This window comes from Crinia signifera, chromosome 19, assembly GCF_055691185.1.
Source record: "Crinia signifera chromosome 19, ASM5569118v1, whole genome shotgun sequence".
Taxonomy (NCBI): domain Eukaryota; kingdom Metazoa; phylum Chordata; class Amphibia; order Anura; family Myobatrachidae; genus Crinia; species Crinia signifera.
In genome coordinates, this window is record NC_139226.1 from 95413292 (window position 1) to 95432448 (window position 19157).

A 19157-nucleotide genomic window follows, 5' to 3' on the forward strand; every position below is an offset into this window, starting at 1 on the left:
CCAGGAGAAACCTCTGAGACCCCACATTAATTACAAACAATATGAAATCCCCGGTAATTTTATGGGTTTCTTCATGCTCTCTGCACTTTATATTCCCTAAGGAGCCAACATGGATCATAAAATTTTACTGCACACCACACCAAATCAAAAATGATCTTTGTCATCCACAAGTCTATTTTGTAAGTTTTCACATCCTCTGAGACTTACAGACTGTATTTCTGAGCTTAACGGCAAAGGCAGTGTATATCCACAAGGTATTCTAAATGACCAAATGCTGTTGCTATGGCGCCAAAATATACACACAGTACAGTAGCTAATGAAGGACATTGATGGAAAAACAGGCAAATATTAAATCTAGTAATGAGCAAAAAAGGGACTTTTATTTCTCAATCAAAATAGGTTTTGCCCAACGTAAAAGGCAGTAATACACCGGGCATCTTATACTGGCGTTATCGGTGCCACCTACGGTTCCCTCCTTCATTCAAATACTGTAAGCTATTCAATTTATTGGACACCCAGTGTTTTATAGGGTCCACTCTGAAAATAAAATACACTTTCTTTATAAAAAATCTTTGATTATATTGCAGTTTGGGCTTATAGTTCTGATATTCTCAGGAGACTTATTTAAATTTGGGATTAAAATGTACCAGTCTATTACAAAAGCAACTGTATAAAATCTAAAAGTAAGGTAGGCCATCACCAAAAATAATGTAATATTTGTACCAAAGCAGCATAATGTTCCCATGCCACTGCGGCATGTGACCAACTGGTAGCCCATTAACAAATGTCCAGAACAAACTAGTTACATGTATGAGGTTTGCTTAAGATACAAATGCATTTAACAAGACTGTCTTCCAGTACCAATGTGTCAGTAGCCGGATGTCAAGATCTGTCCTGAAGGACGGCCTGCTTCATGCACTACATGAATGGTGCCCAAATCCAGTCCTTGGGACACACAAACACAGCATATGTTTCAGGTAACCTCACACACCCTCGGTTCCCAAACGGCTCACTGCGGCACCTGGGAAGCCCAGTCCAAACCCTAGGGTGCCCATCTACTGTACACCTAGCAAAGTGTTGTAAATATCAGGGGATGCTTTTTAAATTAACTACTAGTGTAGTAGGTTGCAGGGGAGGGGCAGGATGCCGATAACCCAATGAATTGCATGCATTATCATCTTTAGGATCGGTGCATGCATGTGCGGGTATGGTGTGGGAAGAACAGAAGCTGCGAAGGTCAATAGAGCATCTCCCTTCCCAGCCCAGGTCTAAAGTAGGTGTCCAATGCTTCCATGTCTATCATGCCCATCCAGTACCCAATATACGCAGCCATGTTTCACCATTTTCCCATTCATCACCTGCGTCTCCCATTACTCCTCCTGATATATCTGTTCCATCTTATACTGCTACCACCATTTACCCCGACCACTTATCTTTACCCTGTGCTCTTCACAAACCACTATTCCTTTTGACCTTTACTTTCTACCACCAATCCTTTTCTTCTACTACTCCCCCCCCCAATCATTGGTTTAAGGGGTCTGTGTAAAGTTATGGTGCCATTATTAGTAGTGGTCACTGATGCGCTACACAGTCCATCAATGAAGAGCTCTGTCAAGTGCAACCATCGGACCATCCTCTTCCATCAGATGCAAGGAGAAGGGAAAGACAGTAAAAAGAACTAAACACTTCGCCAAAGTAAAGTCCCAACCATTATGCTCTATGAGCTATAGACAGGCAGTGTTACCCCCTGAACTCCCAGGCAAACACCATTATGTGTATTATTCAGTGATGCCACCCAGTCCTACTGAACATGCAGGTTGCTGAGCATATAGCTAAAACTGACCTGAATCAATCTACCCTTAAACAAAGCACAATAATCCAAGATAGTGTAATGCCAAGGTACATGCACTAAGTAGTAGGTACACTATAGGAACAGCATGGATTGGTAGCGGTTTGTATTACTGCCTAATGACAATTTGGTCACAAATTAAATTCCACATAATTTCTGCAGTTGGTATGGGTTTCATCTCCATTAGGGCAGGGACTAAAGCGAAGGACTGCAGAAATGTGTGCATTAAATATATAGGGGCCAATACTTTTGGAATGCATCCAGCCATTAAAAGGTTTTAAAAACAAATAAACTTTGGCATGGGTCATAAACTAACAAGTGAATGCTGCAAAAGATTAAGCATGTGCATCGTTACAAAGGTCATGAAACTAAAAAGCAAATGGAAGCAAGAAATGGCTCCTACCATTCACTAACATGTAAATTGCACACTATGCTAAATCGGTGTCATGTGACCTCGGGTACCCTTTATCTCTGGTTTTGGGGACACACAAGTTACTAGCTCTCATGTACAAATGAGCCATTTCTTTTTGATTTAGTAATACTTAGCTACCTATATGATGAATGGTGTTTCATAATCAGCGTCAAAAAACTCAAGTTGGCCTTTTATCGCAGGACAGCATCGCGCGCGCGCACTACTTGCCGAATGGCTCATGCTGCGAATTCGCATCCATGCAATCAGAACTGAATAACCCCCATGTTGGGTCACCCTAATTATATAGTTAGCTGATAAGAGGGATTGCTAGATATGTATGAGATAACAAAACTTGAGATTTGCAGATACTTGAACACTAGTTACAAACAAGACATTTTCTGGTTCCAAGACTGTGCAGTGATAACATACCCCAGTGAACAAGGTTTTGAATAAATATATACGGATCTTACAGACTACAAAGTCAATGACATAGCAGTAACTTTTTGATTTACCACAGCTGAATTGGGCACGGATGTAAAGAAAAAGAAAAAAGTAACTAGGGAAATCTCCATGGTTTCCTCATCTGAGCTAAACATTAACACCTTATAATACTTTAGAGGTACACATTTGGCCTCCTACCAATTTGATAGTAGCTCTTGTGATTACTTCTGTTTTTTGGGAACATACTCTTTCCATTAACAAACTCATGTTTGTGCTACCTGCTGCCTCTATTCCCCTGCAATTCTACTCTCACCAACAATCACACAAGTGGCCAGGTCATTGCCTCCCACAAGATCAGCTCATCTACTGAAACATAGTACTGCTGTGAAAACGCTGATGTACTGATTTCATCAACTTCAAAACGGAGGTAATAAAAACTGGATACAATACGGTGCTCGGGTCCTAGACAAACCAAACTTCGCAAACAAAAGCAAAAGAAACAAAAGTATCTTTAGACTCGGACATCTAATTTAAATTAAATTAAAAAGAAAAAAAAATGCACAACTTGCGTCTCCCATGGAGACCAATGGTGGATAAGATGGTAGGAAGTGGATGGGGCTCCATAGCGTGATTATACAGTCAGTGTCTTACTGGAAGGTGTGGTCTTATAGGCTGTGTACAATACATAGTAAGGCAATCTTCCTCACATATTGGTAAATTAATAACTTAAACTAGAGTGTGTGTGTGTGTGTGTGTGTGTGTGCGCACACACACCTGGTGGGGAATAGAGATCATAGGCTCCACTGGGACAGGGACGGATATGAACGATCAAATATTGTTAGTAGAGCGCAGTAGAACTGCACTATAATCCTTTAGAATAGCGGAAAGAGGTGTTTAAAACGCTTGGTTATCTCAGCATAAATTTACCCTATGCGGAATGTTAACCTGTATAGAACAAAAAAAAAAAATAGGACATTAAGGGGGCTATTCTGTGAATATTGATTGTAGCTCTAATCCTGACAGCCCAAGAGATATTCAATTGTTTTGTATGACTGGCGCCATGGCTGTCCTCCACTAGAGGTAAGAATACATTCATGTAAAAGTAGCGGGGGTTCAGGGCTGGGCGCAAGTGCCACATGTGCAGCAATTACAGCACTTAGCATGGGCAAAGCTTCTGGTGAGAAATGCCATCCTAAAATGCACTTTTTTTTCCACCTTAACTCGACAGCACGCCTTCAAAATTTGTCCGATTTGCCATATTATACAGCACTTTGCAATATAATTGCATAATTACTCAGGTAACTAACCGACAAAGCAGCATGACCTTTTGATGATGCATGGAAACAGCGCAAAAGGATTTATTCTGCCCATTTTTAGAGGCAATTACTTTCTCCATAATAATTTTTAAAAAGAAAGCCGCAAAATAAAAACAAAAAGGCAGCACGACAGACTTCTTTCAGCAAAGTCAGCCTTCCGGCCAAATTAATATGTAGTAATTTACTGCTAAATACGGAATAAATAAGAGGCCAGAAATGTAGGTTCAGGGCGCTTTCAAGCCATATTGCTCAGTAGCGGTTTGACCTTGTATTTGAACAGACTGCCCAGAAAGCAAAAATAAAACCTTTAGGAATGCTGCTACGACCCAAAGCGAGCAACCTTTTATTTAACTGCTAGACATTCTTCTTTCGACGTTTGTCTCGGACCATGCAGTACATGTACGCACACGCATGCACCATGCAAACATAAACATACCTAAACAGTCACGGCGATGCTCACGCCGCAATCTGTTAGATTGCCATTATAATTTACAGTTCAACATTTGCATAGTAAATCAGCCTGTAAAACCAGCTGTTTGACTTGTTATTACACCATTTTGCTCACTATCCCTTTTCCTATTTTAAATGTTATTATACATAATTCAAAGTAATTAAAAAAATGCTAAAGCAGATATTTAGCTGTGCTGATGGTAGGAATACATAACAATGTATAAATAATTGATATTAATGTTTAGTTGACAGAACTGACACAAGGCAGCTGATTACTGAAAAAGGGATTCCCTGGTTTGCAGTCAGCACCTTGGACAGCGACCAGAAAAACCTGCTTCCTAAACACTGACAACATTATGTAGAAAAATAAAAACACTACTCTCCAAAAAACAAATTGCTTCACAATTACAGCTCCAAAAAAAGTAATCTAGGACTGAAAAGCCAATAATGCCCCAGCCTCACTCACTGGCTGTATGATGTCACTCAATCACTTAAATCCTCTATAGTTTCCACTATATAACTGCCAATGTATGAATAAGGTCACACTGAGACAGACTTTGGAGACATTATCCATTATTATTTATTTTTTCAAATTGAAAGTACAAACGGAATATGATGCAAGTCCTATTATCAGTCATCGTACGTAACAGTATCTTAGCTACAGCATTACTTTAGTCCAGAAGATGGAAAAGAAAATGTTCAAATGCATTCTTCAAATCATTGGACACCACATTAGAAAAGTTCACTAGTAAACATTACAGGTGAATCGCTTCGGCTTAGAAAAAAAAACAAGACATTTTAATACAATGAGAGGTTCATATAATGATCTAGACTAAAAATATCTTGCAGAGAAGTGGTGTCAAGTTACACAAAATAAGCCCAAGTCCAAAAACAGAACACAAGCTTGTTGGAGTCACAAAGCTTGCTCCTATCTTCTCTGGTCATAGTACAAAGGACTTATTTATTCTCATTAAATGATGGAGTCAGCTTACAGAAACATAAGAAATGGAACAATACTATTCATGGGCCACAGCATTATGTATAGGAAAGGTGAAAAAAAAAAAAACCATTAAGAATACCCACTAAGGCTGATCCGAAATACATACTTCGTCTTCAAAGTTTGCAGTTCCTATTATGCTTGACAGGACAAGGTTGTCTTATAGGGGGAATAGCTAGTCATGTCTCATGCATAATCAATTACTAGAAAATAGGAGTCCTCTGCCAAAAAGAAAAAAAACAATACACCAAAATCTCATATTATAATACCTGTTGTTCTGCAACAAAACATAACTAAGATGGCAATCTAGCCAAGGTTTTTATTTGTCTATAGGTCTGTCAACACCAGAATGGACATTTAAACCATCATGTAGCATACACCTCTACCATATGCAACAGCAAAACATGCAAACTAGGGGGACTCCAAGCTCTGTTAAATCTTTAACTCCAGCCCTGCAAATCTAGTCTATGTTATTTTGATGAAAGATTCCTGCCTATATGCATTAAATATGTATAGAGTACGGTGAACATAGCCAAGAACGTCCTTGGCAAATAAAAATAGTCTGTTGATATTACCACGGTTAAATATCAGTGACATCAGTAAGTATTGAGCTCAATTCTCATGGCCAAAAATCCCAGACACATAACAGCTAAATTCATGCACAAGAGACTGTACTGAGACTGTACTGAAGAAATCAACACGGCGCTATTACATAACCAACATTTTTACAAAAACTATAGCCACGTTCTACTCTTAAAAGGAGATATGTCGCCAAACACTTTACCAGCGCCTAGCTCCTACGGAATAATTAGCAATGTTAAAAATACAAAAAGGTTTCCCGTTTCACTAGAAGAGAAACACAATAAAAAAAAAAACATGGTGGCACAATTTTAAATAGTGAAGTGTACTAATTTAGCGTGCCAATTAAAATACACATTGTGGTATCTTAAGTTAAAATGCTAATGTGCCATTTTTCTGAAAACGTCGGAGCATTTGAGGGGAAAAAACAGAATCAGCATGTCTATAGTAAAAAGATCTTCATAGTGCATCACTACCCCCTTGTGGATTTTAAATATATTAAGTGTTACCCTAAGCTTACCAAATTATCTGTTTTTGGAGAGATATAGATATAATTGCGCCCGCCCCCCCCCCCCCCCCCCCCAAAAAAAAAAAACAACAACTATGAAAGCAATTTGTAGCCATTGTTGTTAAAAAGCTATATGGTGATAGGAGACACCACAAAACATAAAGGAGAAACCCCTATTAGCACACTGAATTGCCATCGTGTGTAGCCAAATACAAAATAAAATAACTCCATATTTTGTCAATAAGTCTCACACGTAACAAATCATTCCCAAATAAGGACAGCATGCGCAGCTAAGCAGCCTGTTTGCATTAGCCAGCAGGCATTACGTAATACAGGTACGACCACCCCCTAATAGAACGTTATAAAGCAAAACAAACCAGAAACACATGTATGGATGCTTCTGGTGGGGAGCCCAAATCCAGTGCAATACACCCCCTTGCTCTGGTGTCATGTCTCTGCCATGTGGTGCTGCTACCAGTGTAGTAAACTTCAGGATGCTGGTTTTGTGGGAAGTTTCGGGTATATGCGAGGGTGCGGTGCCCAGCATGACAGCAATGACCCAGATGTGAAGGCACAAAGACTGCCAAGTAGGTGTTGAGCCTTGCATGAGGGTACTGTCTCCCAAATAGGAAGGCACTACACTTGGCACTATGGTGCTGACTGCCAACGAGAAGGTGCCAAGCCTTGGCATGAGGGCACTGACCCCAAAATGAAGGCGCGAAGACTGGCATGAGGGCACTGAAACCAAAGTGAAGGTGCCAAGCCTGTCATGCAGGGTACTGACCTCAAAGTGAAGGCAAGGAGCCTAGCATGAGGGCACCCAATCCCCACCACCCCCTCTGAATAGAAGCCAGCCAGACCATGCTGCCAGCAAGCACCAGCTATCACAGATCCCCCCTCCCCAGCAGCCAGCATACAGGCGGGTATCGGATCCCTCAGTCCCCGGCTCTGTTCTCCAGTCTCCTGCCCCATTTACCATACTTTCCGGGGCTCTGGCGCCGGCTCTGACCGCTGACAGGTCCCTCCACCAGGCTGCTGATGGACATGGCGAGGTGGTTCCGGGCTCCCGTGCTAGATGCTTCCCGGGACGCTGCTGCTGCTGATGCTGCTGTTGAGGCAGGGAGACATGCCCGTGCCCCCTCCTCCTCCTCCCCGCTGCTGCCGTACGCTGACCCTCCGGTGACCCGCCGGTGAAGAGGCTCGGTGCTGCCGGTGGCCTCAGTGTGTGGAAGTGAGGGGAGCGGTGTCAGGGAAGTGTGCCCACTCCTCCGCCCGCCCTCCCGCCTGCCTCCTCACAGCCCTCCCCTTCTCCTCCTCCCCTCCTCAGCCAGCCGCCTCTCCTCTCCTCTCACTGTCTCCCCTGCCTGCCTGCCCGCTCGGCTGCCGCTCCCCCAACCCGAGCAAAGCACACCCCCCTGGACACGAAGAAGGGGTGGGTGCAGCCCCCGTCGGGGCGGGGGGGCTCCGCACTCTTTTACCTTCCGGCTTGTTCTCGGCGGCCATTTCCCCTCCGCGCGCCACATCCTCCTCTCGCGTTCTCCTCGCGCCCGGTGTGTGTGTGTAACCGCCAGAGCGCGCGCCCCCCTTTCCAGGCCGAAGGATGGGCAATTTGACGGACGTCTGGCGCTGCCAATCGCCGCGCTCTCCTCTTTCGCGTCAACGCCTGGAGGGGGCGAACTCGGCGCCCACCGCCACGCCCTCGTACGAACGTGTAATTGGCCTCAGCTAGGAGACGCCCGCTCAACCTCCTAAACAAACGTCGCGACTGGCCGGCGTGTAAGCAAGCCTGCCGAGCCGCGGCCAATCGTCTGAGAGGCGAGTCGGCGGGGGGCCTCTCATTGGGCCAGGCGGGCGCAAAGGGGGCGCGGTGAGGCGGGGCATGGAGGGCGAGCGTAGACCAACCGCGGAGCGTGGCGGCTGGGCTTGTGGCTGGTAGATGCGCCTCTGGCCACGCCCCCTACTGTCAGCGCTGGTGCCGCACGTGAAGTGCTGCGAGGAGGTTGGGGTGTCCTCGGCTGCTGTTATCCCCGGGTCGGGACAGGCACACACAGTAGGGAGAGCGGCCCCCCACTCATATTCACGGCGTGGTTTCTCACGTGGGTAGGTACTGGTAGTAGAAGACATGGTGACTCGGTCTCTACATGATGCGTCGTCTCTAGCCCAAGACACCACTGGGGCTGCTGGAGAATACCATTGCAGATCGAAGTGCTTAATATGACACATAGCATGGCAGCTCAGTCTTCTGCACAATGTACATGTAGTATGTAGTGTAGTAATAGTATTAGTACTATTCTTTTTTAGTTAATATTTTTATTATTATTAAGATGTGTCATTATTCATAATTTATTTATTGTTTAAATTATATAATCATTTAAGATTTGTGATTAATATTTTTTTTTTAATATTTAATTTAGATTATTTGTCACTATTAATCATTTTATTTTAATTTTATTACTATTTAATTATTATTTGTCATCATTATTAACCATTAAATGTTTGAATTTATTATTGTTATTACAGGTTTTAAGTATCTATTTATCTGCAGGGTATGTGTCATTGGGTCTACCCACCAAAGGTCAACACTTGAAATAGGTCGACGCATGGAAGGCCGACACAAGCATTAGGCCGACAATGTCTAGGTTGACAAGGGTGTTTTCACTTTTTTATGTCCCGAATGTCGACATGGTCAACAAGGACACTGTATCGGTGCGCTCGCCAAGCTTCGGGCACTATTCTATTTTCCCCTCCACACCCTAGTGGATGGTAGGGCATGAAATACCGCTCATCGGCTCAAAAAGAAAAGTGAAAACCGACATTGATATTTGGATTGTCGACCTAATGCTTGTGCCGACCTTCCAACCATGGTGACATATTTCAGGTGTCGACTCAATGCATGTCAACCCAACCTACCGACCGGATACCTGTTTGCGAAAGTGCTTAGCCCATACGTTTTCAGCTGCATAATGCTTCCAAGGGAGTTTTATGGCCGCCCCTGATGCCAGGCTGCCCCGGCACAGAAATATGCTGCCAACCAGAGACGCACACCACCACCAGCCGCAACCAGAGACTGCACCAACAGCACTCCACTGCAGCACCCAGAGACCCCAACCCCCTTACCAATACTCCAATACCAGCAGCACCTAGAAACACACTCCCCTTCCTACCAACACTCAGATCTCAGCAGCACCAAAAGTTAATACTAAGAGGGAAATTTACTAAGTTGGGAGTTCTATTTCACATGGGATGTTGCTATGGGCAACCAATCAGAATCTACTTATATATTTAGCACCTTCTAGAAGATAATAGATAGTATCTGATAGGTTGCCCACAGCAACGTCCCATCTCAAATAGAATTCCCATCTTAGTAAATCTCCTCATAAGGGTTAGGTTTACTAAGGCTTCCAAACCAGACAAGTGAAGATGTTTCCCATAGCAACCAATCAGGTTCTGTCTCTCATTTTCTAGAATGCAATATATAAATGATAGACAGTCTGATTGCTTGCTAAGGCGAAGGACAGTAAGGGACAGGAAAGAATAATAATAATTCTATTTATATAACGCTCTTTCTCTAATAGAATTCAAGTTGCTTAACGGATAGAAGGAATGGAATACAGTACAGGAACAATGAAGTACAGAAAAGTTTTTCATAAACTATACTTTACAGAAAAGTCTTGAGTATTTTCTCTACCGTCCAATGGGATACTGGGTTCACTACTATGGGGATTGAGACCTCCGCAGGAGAGACAGGCACATAAAAGACTTTCAGGGCGAAATGTAATGGGAGGCGTTTTTTTTTTTTTTTGCGATTTTTCCCGCAAAATACGCCGTTTTCGGGCATTTCCCGAAAATCGCATATTTTATAGGGTGCGATTTGAGGGAAAAATCGCATTTTTTAAAGGTGCGATTTTTAGTTAGACTAAAAATCGCATCCAGATGTTTTCCCATTAAAAACGATATAACTCGCATATTTAATGGGTTACGATTTTTAGTAAAGGTTACTAAAAATCGCAAAAAAAATAGACCAGGTTCTGCCTGGTGATTTTATCAGAAACATGCACAGATCATTGAGATCTGTGCATGGTTCTGTTGTAAAAAAATAGTTAAAAGAAAAAAAAACGGCGTGCGGTCCCCCTCCTAAGCATAACCAGCCCCGGGCTCAAAAAGCCGGTGCTGGTATCATAAAATCACAGGAACAAACAAGTTGGGGTTCCCTTGATTTAATGAAACCAGCACCAGGCTCAAGGTCCAGCGCTGGTTCCCAAAATACGGGGGACAAAATGACTAGGGGTCCCCCGTATTTTAAGAACCAGCACCAGACCCAACCAGCCAGCAGGGTAATGCCACAGCCGGGGGACACTTATTATATAAGTTCCCGCGGCCAAAGCATTAACCCCCTGGCTGGTCAGCATGGGCAGGGGAAGTGGGGACCCCCCCTCCAGGACTTACCAGCCCATGCTGAAAGTCCGGGGCTGTCCCCGATGCCCCTGGGCGGTGGGCATCGGGCTGATGTAAAGTGTAAAAAAAAAGAATCAAAACTATTGTCTTCTACTGAAGAATTATGAGTCCCAGCAAGCCTACCCCGCATGCTGGGACTTGGAGAACCACAAGTCCCAGCATGCGGGGCATTAAAGGGCCCGCTGGCACTTGTAGTTCCACAGTACAAAAAATAGTTAAATAAAACACACTGACACCCAGAAAAATAAGTTTAATTCATACATAACACACACATACTGATACTTACCTACCTTGAGCCCGTAGTTCGGTTCCTGGGTCCGGGGCTCCAGGGCAGAAGAGTCCGGTTCCGGGGCCTTGGTCCTGGTTCCGGGGCTGGTCCTGGGTTCCGGGGCTCCTGGACAGAAGGGTCCTGGTTCCGGGGCTCCTGGGCTGAAGAATCCGGGGTCCAGGATCCGAAGTAGTCCACAGGGGTACCTGAGGAAGGAAATCCTACTCACCTGGTTCCCCGGCGACGACATCGGCATCCTCTCCGGCAGACGCGCTGCTCCCGGCTGGTACCCGCTCTCGGACTGGAGAGGCGCAGAGATTTTCATCTTCCGCTCCTTCCCTTCGGATGATTCTATTGGCCGCCTACCGGCCAATCAGGAGCCGACTTTCTCGGCTCCTGATTGGCCGCTAGGCGGCCAATGGAATCATTCTGAGGAGAGGCGCAGAAGATGAAACATCTCTGCGCCTCTCCAGTCCGAGAGCGGGTACCAGCCGGGAGCAGCGCGTCTGTCGGAGAGGATGCCGATGTCGTCGCCAGGGACCAGGTGAGTAGGATTTCCTTCCTCAGGTACCCCTGTGGACTACTTCGGATCCTGGACCCCGGATTCTTCAGCCCAGGAACCCCGGAACCAGGACCAAGGCCCCGGAACCGGACTCTTCTGTCCAGGAGCCCCGGAACCCAGGACCAGCCCCGGAACCAGGTCCAAGGCCCCGGAACCGGACTCTTCTGCCCTGGCTCCCCGGACCCAGGACCAGCCCCGGAACCAGGACCAAGGCCCCGGAACCGGACTCTTCTGCCCTGGAGCCCCGGATCCAGGGACCGACCTACGGGCTCAAGTTAGGTAAGTATCAGTATGTGTGTGTTATGTATGAATTAAACTTTTATTTTTCTGGGTGTCAGTGTGTTTTATTTAACTATTTTTTGTACTGTGGAACTACAAGTGCCAGCGGGCCCTTTAATGCCCCGCATGCTGGGACTTGTGGTTCTCCAAGTCCCAGCATGCGGGGTAGGCTTGCTGGGACTCATAGTTCTTCAGTAGAAGACAATAGTTTTGATTCTTTTTTTTTTACACTTTACATCAGCCCGATGCCCACCGCCCAGGGGCATCAGGGACAGCCCCGGACTTTCAGCATGGGCTGGTAAGTCCTGGAGGTGGGGGGGCCCCTTCATTGGGGGGTCCCCACTTCCCCAGGACCCCTGCCCATGCTGACCAGCCAGGGGGTTAATGCTTTGGCCGCGGGAACTTATTTAATAAGTGTCCCCCGGCTGTGGCATTACCCTGCTGGCTGGTTGGGTCTGGTGCTGGTTCTTAAAATACGGGGGACCCCTAGTCATTTTGTCCCCCGTATTTTGGGAACCAGCGCTGGACCTTGAGCCTGGTGCTGGTTTCATTAAATCAAGGGAACCCCAACTTGTTTGTTCCTGTGATTTTATGATACCAGCACCGGCTTTTTGAGCCCGGGGCTGGTTATGCTTAGGAGGGGGACCGCACGCCGTTTTTTTTCTTTTTTTTTTTCACACACCGCACAGTACTATTTTCAGGACTTAAAAAGCGCCCAAAATCGCACCATATCGCACTTTTTTGCTGCAAATTCGCATCTCATTACATATGCGAATTCGCAGCAAAAAATGCGATTTTAAAAGGTGCGATTTGGTGCGATTTTTTTCATACGAAAAAAATCGCACCCTATTACATTTCACCCACAGTGTAGGTGCACTGGCTCCTCCCCTCAATCTCCCTCCACTAGTCAGTTTTAAAAAATGTGCCTCAGGGAGAGGCAGTGCTTCTGGATGCTCCAGAGTTTTTCGACTGTTTTATTTAAGTTTATTATTTTGGGGCACTGTGGTGACCACACAGCTGTCCTGCTTCTTGGGTGTCAGTGGAAGGGTCAGTCCCCGGCCTCTTTAGGTGCAGAGCTGACCCTGCTGCAGGACATTCGGTTCTGTGTGGGGCTTGTCACCGCACAGCACTGCGCCGTGGCGAGCAAGCCCCCCAGCCGCCGCACACCCGTGACAGGTCAGAAGACTACAGTGGTGAGTACAGACTGGGGGTTCCACAAGGGGACTCCGCAGCCATTTGTTGTGCGGCATGATGATGGACAGTAATGGCGGCCCTCAGGTAGGGACCGCGTGAACCCCACATCAGTGACACTGGCACGGGGGTGCTGCCGCTGGACCACCAGGGACACCCCAAAGGTTGTTTTAAGAAACCGCCATTATGTGCCAGTATAAAATCAGATGAAGCGCCAGCTCCGTGTACAGGGGGGCGGGGCTTCACTCAGAGCGGGACCAGGCTCTGCTGGGTGCGCGCTGTCACGTCCTGCTTCTTCATGCTGCAGACTCCATTACAGAAAGGCTCCTCACTGGCGTGGTGGATCCGGGTCCTTGCAACACGGCAGAGACAGCAAGTTAATTAGCGATTTAGCGCTGCTGCGCTATCTGGCTTGTTTTGTATAGACACTGTGTTGTTCAAATCACTGTGTAGCGTTACCAGCTCACCCAGATCTGTGAGTTAAGGTTAAGGGTGCACTTGGTTCCCCAATTGCTCTGTTTTCCCCACTGATTAGTTACAAGCACACATACTACAAGTCTCATAGTCTGTTTCCATACCAGTGGCGTGGTGTGTGTGTGTGAGTGGCTGTGTGGGGGTGAGTTGTACTGCTGTGTTATATCAGAGGTACAGCCTCATCATGGTAAAGAAGCTTACCTGCATGGTGTGTAGCACCAAATTTGGGCCCAAGTCACAGTCTCAGGTCACTTGTGAACCTTGTATGTCACCACAACCCAGTGGTGCAGACACCCAGGTCAGTGGGGTGCCCCCACAGCTTGCGGGGATATCACAGGCTGATGATCAGGAGCCTGCGTGGGCCTCCAGCATGAAGACATTGCTAGATTCTGTAGCTTCACAGCTTTCCACTAACACTCAGCAGACGCAGAGGGTTCAGAGGGAATTGTCCATGTTATCTGCCAGGGTTGATATTCTTCATACCCTTCACATTCCTCCTCCTCCCGCACAGCCTCAGAAGAGGCCGGCTGCTGCAATGGCCCCAGACTCAGATGATGATGATGATGAGGACATATTGGAGGAAGGAGAGGAGCAGATTCAGCAGGAACCAGTACCTGAGCTAGCAGCACATGGTCCTGAACCACTAATCAAGGCCATTAGGGAGGCTTTAGATCTCCCGTTGGAGGCATCCACAGAAGGGGATACTTTCTTCATGACTCAGAGGAAACAGCCGGTGTACTTCCCTGAGCAGGCAGAATTAGAAACGGTTTTCAGGGCAGCATGGCAGAACCCTGATAAAAGGTGTACTCTGTCTAAAAGGTTTACAAATGCTTATCCTTTTGAACCTCTGGGCAGAAAGAAGTGGGAGGAGCCACCGGTGGTGGACTCATCTGTCTCCCGCCTTTCAAAGAAAGTGTTGCTGCCAGTCCCAGGTGTATCCACCCTTAAGGACGGGGCGGACAGAAGGCTTGAAGCTACCCTCAAGTCGATGTACACAGCTAGTGGGGCCTCTCAATGCCCAGTACTAGCAAGCTGTTGGATGGCTAAGGCCATTCATACCTGGTCAACCCAGATCCAGGAGGGGTTGTTGGGTGACATGACTGTGGCCCAGATCGGTGACAATCTGCGTCACATTCAGGACACCGCAAGGATCCTTTGTGAGGCGCAGAAGGAATTGGGCGCAATAAACGCGCGCAATTCGGCCATGGCGGTGTCAGCCAGACGGGCTTTGTGGCTACGTGGACTCTAAAAAGAGCGTGGAGGGTATTCCCTTTACGGGCGAATGGCTCTTTGGAAGTGAACTAGACGGCTGGATTTCTAAGGCCACGGCAGGAAAATCCACCTTCCTCCCATCAGCACCCACAGTGACAAAGCGCACCTTCACAGGTAACTCCCAGCAGTGCTTTCGTGGGAGCAGGTTTCGCCCCAAGGCAAGGGGTGCCTCCAATGCCAACAGAGGCACGAGAGGGAAGTTTAGTAAACCAAACACCTCAGGTACCCAAGACCGTACCAATGCCGGGGATACCTCTAAGCCTGCAGCATGACGGGGTTCTCCCGCCACGAGGTGGGAGCGCAATTGTTGCACTTCAGTCATGTGTGGGACGCCTCCTGCCTAGATTCCTGGGCCAGAAGTCTCATTTCACTAGGCTACAGCTGGAATTCGACAAGCCCCCTCCCAGAAGGTATTTCAAGTCGGCCTTTCCTGCATCCCAGGAGGATCAGGTTCTCCTTCAGGGGGCCATTCACAGGCTCCTTCAGACACAGGTAATTGTGCCAGTTCCAAGCACGGAACAGGGCCAGGGATATTATTCCAAACTATTCCTGGTACCGAAGCCAGACGGCTCAGCAAGGCCCATTCTGAACCTAAAGTCACTGAACCCCTTCCTTCGGGTGTTCAGGTTCAGGATGGAGTCCTTGCGGTCGGTGATTGCCAGTCTAGAAAAAGGGGAGTTCCCGGCCTCAATAGATGTAAAGGACGCCTATTTACACATCCCAATTTGGCCCCCGCACCAAATCTACCTCAGATTTGCCTTGGGAAACGACAATTACCAATTCCGAGCCTTACCCTTCGGGCTGTCAACAGCCCCGCGGGTTTTCACAAAGGTAATGGCGGAAATGATGTCACTCCTCAGGCTTCAAGGGGTAAACGTCATACCCTACTTGGACGACCTGCTAATAAAGGCGGGTTCGGCAGAAGCCTTGAGAAGTGCTCTCAATCTGACCATGCAGATTCTAAGAGACCACGGATGGATTCTGAACATGTCCAAATCATCTCTGGTTCCGGCCCAATGGATGTTATTCCTGGGCATGATCCTGGACACGTTGGAACAAAGGGTTTTCCTGCCAATGGAAAAGGTCAATGCGATACAACAGCTTGTGAGAGAGGTTCTACTGACTCCTTTAGTACAGATCCATCTCTGCCTCAGGCTCCTAGGCAAGATGGTGGCTTCATTCGAAGCAATACAATTTGGCCATTTCCATTCCAGAGTCCTGCAACTGGATATTCTGACGAAATGGTGAGGATCCCCCCTGCAGATGCACAGGAGGATTGGCCTTGCAACAAGAACCAGGATCTCGCTACAGTGGTGGCTAGATTCATCCAATCTGTTGGCAGGCAGACGGTTCCAGATCCAGGACTGGGTTCTGGTAACCACAGACGCCAGCCTGGGGGGCTGTGACACAGGGAGTCCACCTCCAGGGTCGGTGGTCCCCACTGGAGTCCAGCCTACATATCAACAAGCTGGAGTTGAGGGCGGTCTACTATGCCCTGTTACAGGCAGCTCCATTGTTGCAGGGCAAGGCGGTCCAGGTCCAGTCGGACAATGCCACCACTGTGGCTTACATCAATCGACAGGGTGGTACGAAAAGCATGCCTTGCATGAGGGAAGCGACAAAGATCCTCTCTTGGGCAGAACAGAAAGTCCAGGCCCTATCAGCGATCTTCATCCCGGGAGTCGACAACTGGGAGGCGGACTTCCTGAGTCGTCACGACCTTCACTTGGGAGAGTGGGGTCTTCACCCTCAAGTGTTCAACACCATAGTGGATCTGTGGGGACTCCCTCAGATCGACCTAATGGCTTCACGATTGTACCACAAGGTATAGAAGTATTGTGCACGAACCAGAGATCCAGGGGCGATAGCAGTGGACGCTCTCACTTGGACCTGGGATTTCCAACTAGTGTATCTGTTCCCACCGCTCCCATTGTTGGCACGGGTGCTAAAGCGGCTTCGGCATCAGGAGACGGAAGCCATCCTGGTGGCACCGGATTGGCCACGAAGGGCCTGGTACGGGGACATTCAGTCCATGCTAGTGGAAGACCCGTGGCGTCTGCCTCTAAGAAAAGACCTGCTCCTCCAGGGCCCGTTCATCTTTCAGGACTTACAGCGGCTACGTTTAACGGCCTGGAGGTTGAGCGGCAGTCCACAAAGGTCTACATCCTTCTGTTGTTACTACCATGATAAGAGCCAGGAAGCCGGTGACGGCTTCTCATTATCATGTCATATGGCGAAGATATATTGCCTGGTGCGAAAGGAATGCCTTACCTCCGGCTATTTTTTGACTAAACAGCCTGCTGCGTTTCCTTCAGGCTGGGTTGGAGAAGGGACTTCGTTTGGGATCCTTAAAGGTCCAGATCTCGGCACTGTCTGTGTTTTTCCAGAAAAAGATTGCGGCCTTGTCAGAAGTACAAACCTTCCTACAGGGGGTCCTGAGGATTCAGCCTCCCTTTGTGCCACCCACTGCACCGTGGGATTTGGAGGTGGTTCTTACCTTTCTAAAAATCTGCTTGGTTTGTTACATTAGAGGAGTCTGAGTTGCGACACCTCACTTGGAAAACGGTTGTACTGCTGGCCCTGGCTTCGGCCAGGAGGGTGTCCGAGCTTGGGGCCTTGTCATGTAGGAGTCCTTACCTAGTGTTCCACGAGGATAGGGCTAAGCTCAGGACTAGACCACATTTTCTTCCAAAGGTTGTGTCTGGGTTCCACTTAAACCAACCTATTGTGGTCCCTTCAAGCGCGACACACCCGGATATACCTGATTCCTTGGATGTGGTCCTCACTCTAAAGGGGTATGTAAAGCGCACAGCTAGGATCCGAAAGACGGATAGCCTCTTTGTGCTTTATGATGCGCAGAAGAAGGGGTCACCTGCTTCTACGCGGACCATAGCCAGATGGATACGATGTACTATCCAACAGGCCTATGCAAAAGCTGGTTTATCTCTTCCTTTTTCAGTGAAGGCTCATTCAACCAGATCTGTAGGAACTTCTTGGGCGGCTGCTCGAGGGGCCTCGGCCATGCAACTTTGTAGGGCCGCTACTTGGTCAGGTCAACACACCTTTGTAAAGTTTTACAAATTTGACACCCTGGCCAGGGAGGATTCCCAGTTCGGGAATGCGGTGCTACAGCAGACTCTGCACGTTCCCACCCGTTCTGGTAGCTTTGGGACCTCCCCATAGTAGTGAACCCAGTATCCCATTGGACGGTAGAGAAAATAGGATTTTGGGTACCTACCGGTAAATCCTTTTCTCGTAGTCCATATGGGATACTGGGAGCCCGCCTCAGTGCGGCTATTCTGCTGTAAGATTCTGCTTCTTACTATATTAAGGCTTGTTGCCTTGTTGTCTATAGGACTTTTATTTATATATATATTTTTTTCTAGTTAAAGGTGTCCTCTGAAGATGTTAGGATTCACCTTTTCTATGTTTTGTTTGTTTTGGGTGTGCTGGATGAATCTCACCACAGTAAATTATCACATACTCCTCACATACTCTCCTTCGGCACAGTTTTTCATTAACTGACTAGTGAAGGGAGTTTGAGGGGAGGAGCCAGTGCACCCACACTGAAAGTCTTTTATGTGCCTGTCTCTCCTGCGGAGGTCTCAATCCCCATAGTAGTGAACCCAGTATCCCATATGGACTACGAGAAAAGGATTTACCGGTAGGTACCCAAAATCCTATTTTTTTTTCTTTTTTTTTTTAGGAGTCTAGAATGGGGCCTCTCGAATGATACTTGTTGAAAATGTAATGGTCCAGGTTTGCGGAGATCCAGGATTTTGGTCGGAATTGGTGATATAAGGGTTAATCTAAAGCTGTATATTGGAGATGATGAAAATAAATCCAGAATGCCTATGAGTACACTATTGATAGAACTCTGCTGTATATCCATTCAGATCTGTGCACGATTCTCTGTGTAAAATTGTGAAAAAGGAAAAAAAATGGTGCATAACCTGTCAGCTGGTCCTGGTTTCCCAAATAGCGGGGAAAAATTTAAATAGCATCTTCACATATTCAAGAAACCAGCACCGGCTCCTGGACCAGTTACAAAAATACAGGGGTTCCCCCCTTCAGGGCACCCGCGGCCTAGGCTGAAGCCCAGGG

General features: G+C 47.0%; 1 protein-coding gene and 1 long non-coding RNA gene across 7 annotated transcripts in view; one reads left to right on the forward strand and one right to left on the reverse strand.

The window, feature by feature from the left end:
• CAMTA1 (calmodulin binding transcription activator 1) overlaps positions 1–8439 on the reverse strand; it is a 1324131-nt gene extending 1315692 nt beyond the window's left edge. For 2 of the 6 annotated variants that reach the window (XM_083162951.1, XM_083162950.1), the window contains exon 1: positions 7529–7824. In XM_083162951.1, coding sequence (XP_083019077.1) covers positions 7529–7598 — 70 coding nt within the window. In that variant the 5' untranslated portion in view covers positions 7599–7824. Of the gene's footprint in view, positions 1–7528; positions 7827–8030 lie in introns of those variants that run through there. The other 4 variants (XM_083162948.1, XM_083162947.1, XM_083162949.1 and 1 more) reach the window with 4 other exon arrangements.
• LOC146042748 (uncharacterized) lies at positions 8083–18919 on the forward strand. The gene is made up of 2 exons (XR_014464002.1): positions 8083–8652; positions 18760–18919. It is a non-coding gene; the product is annotated as an uncharacterized LOC146042748 (long non-coding RNA).
• Positions 18920–19157: the final 238 nt, after the last annotated feature.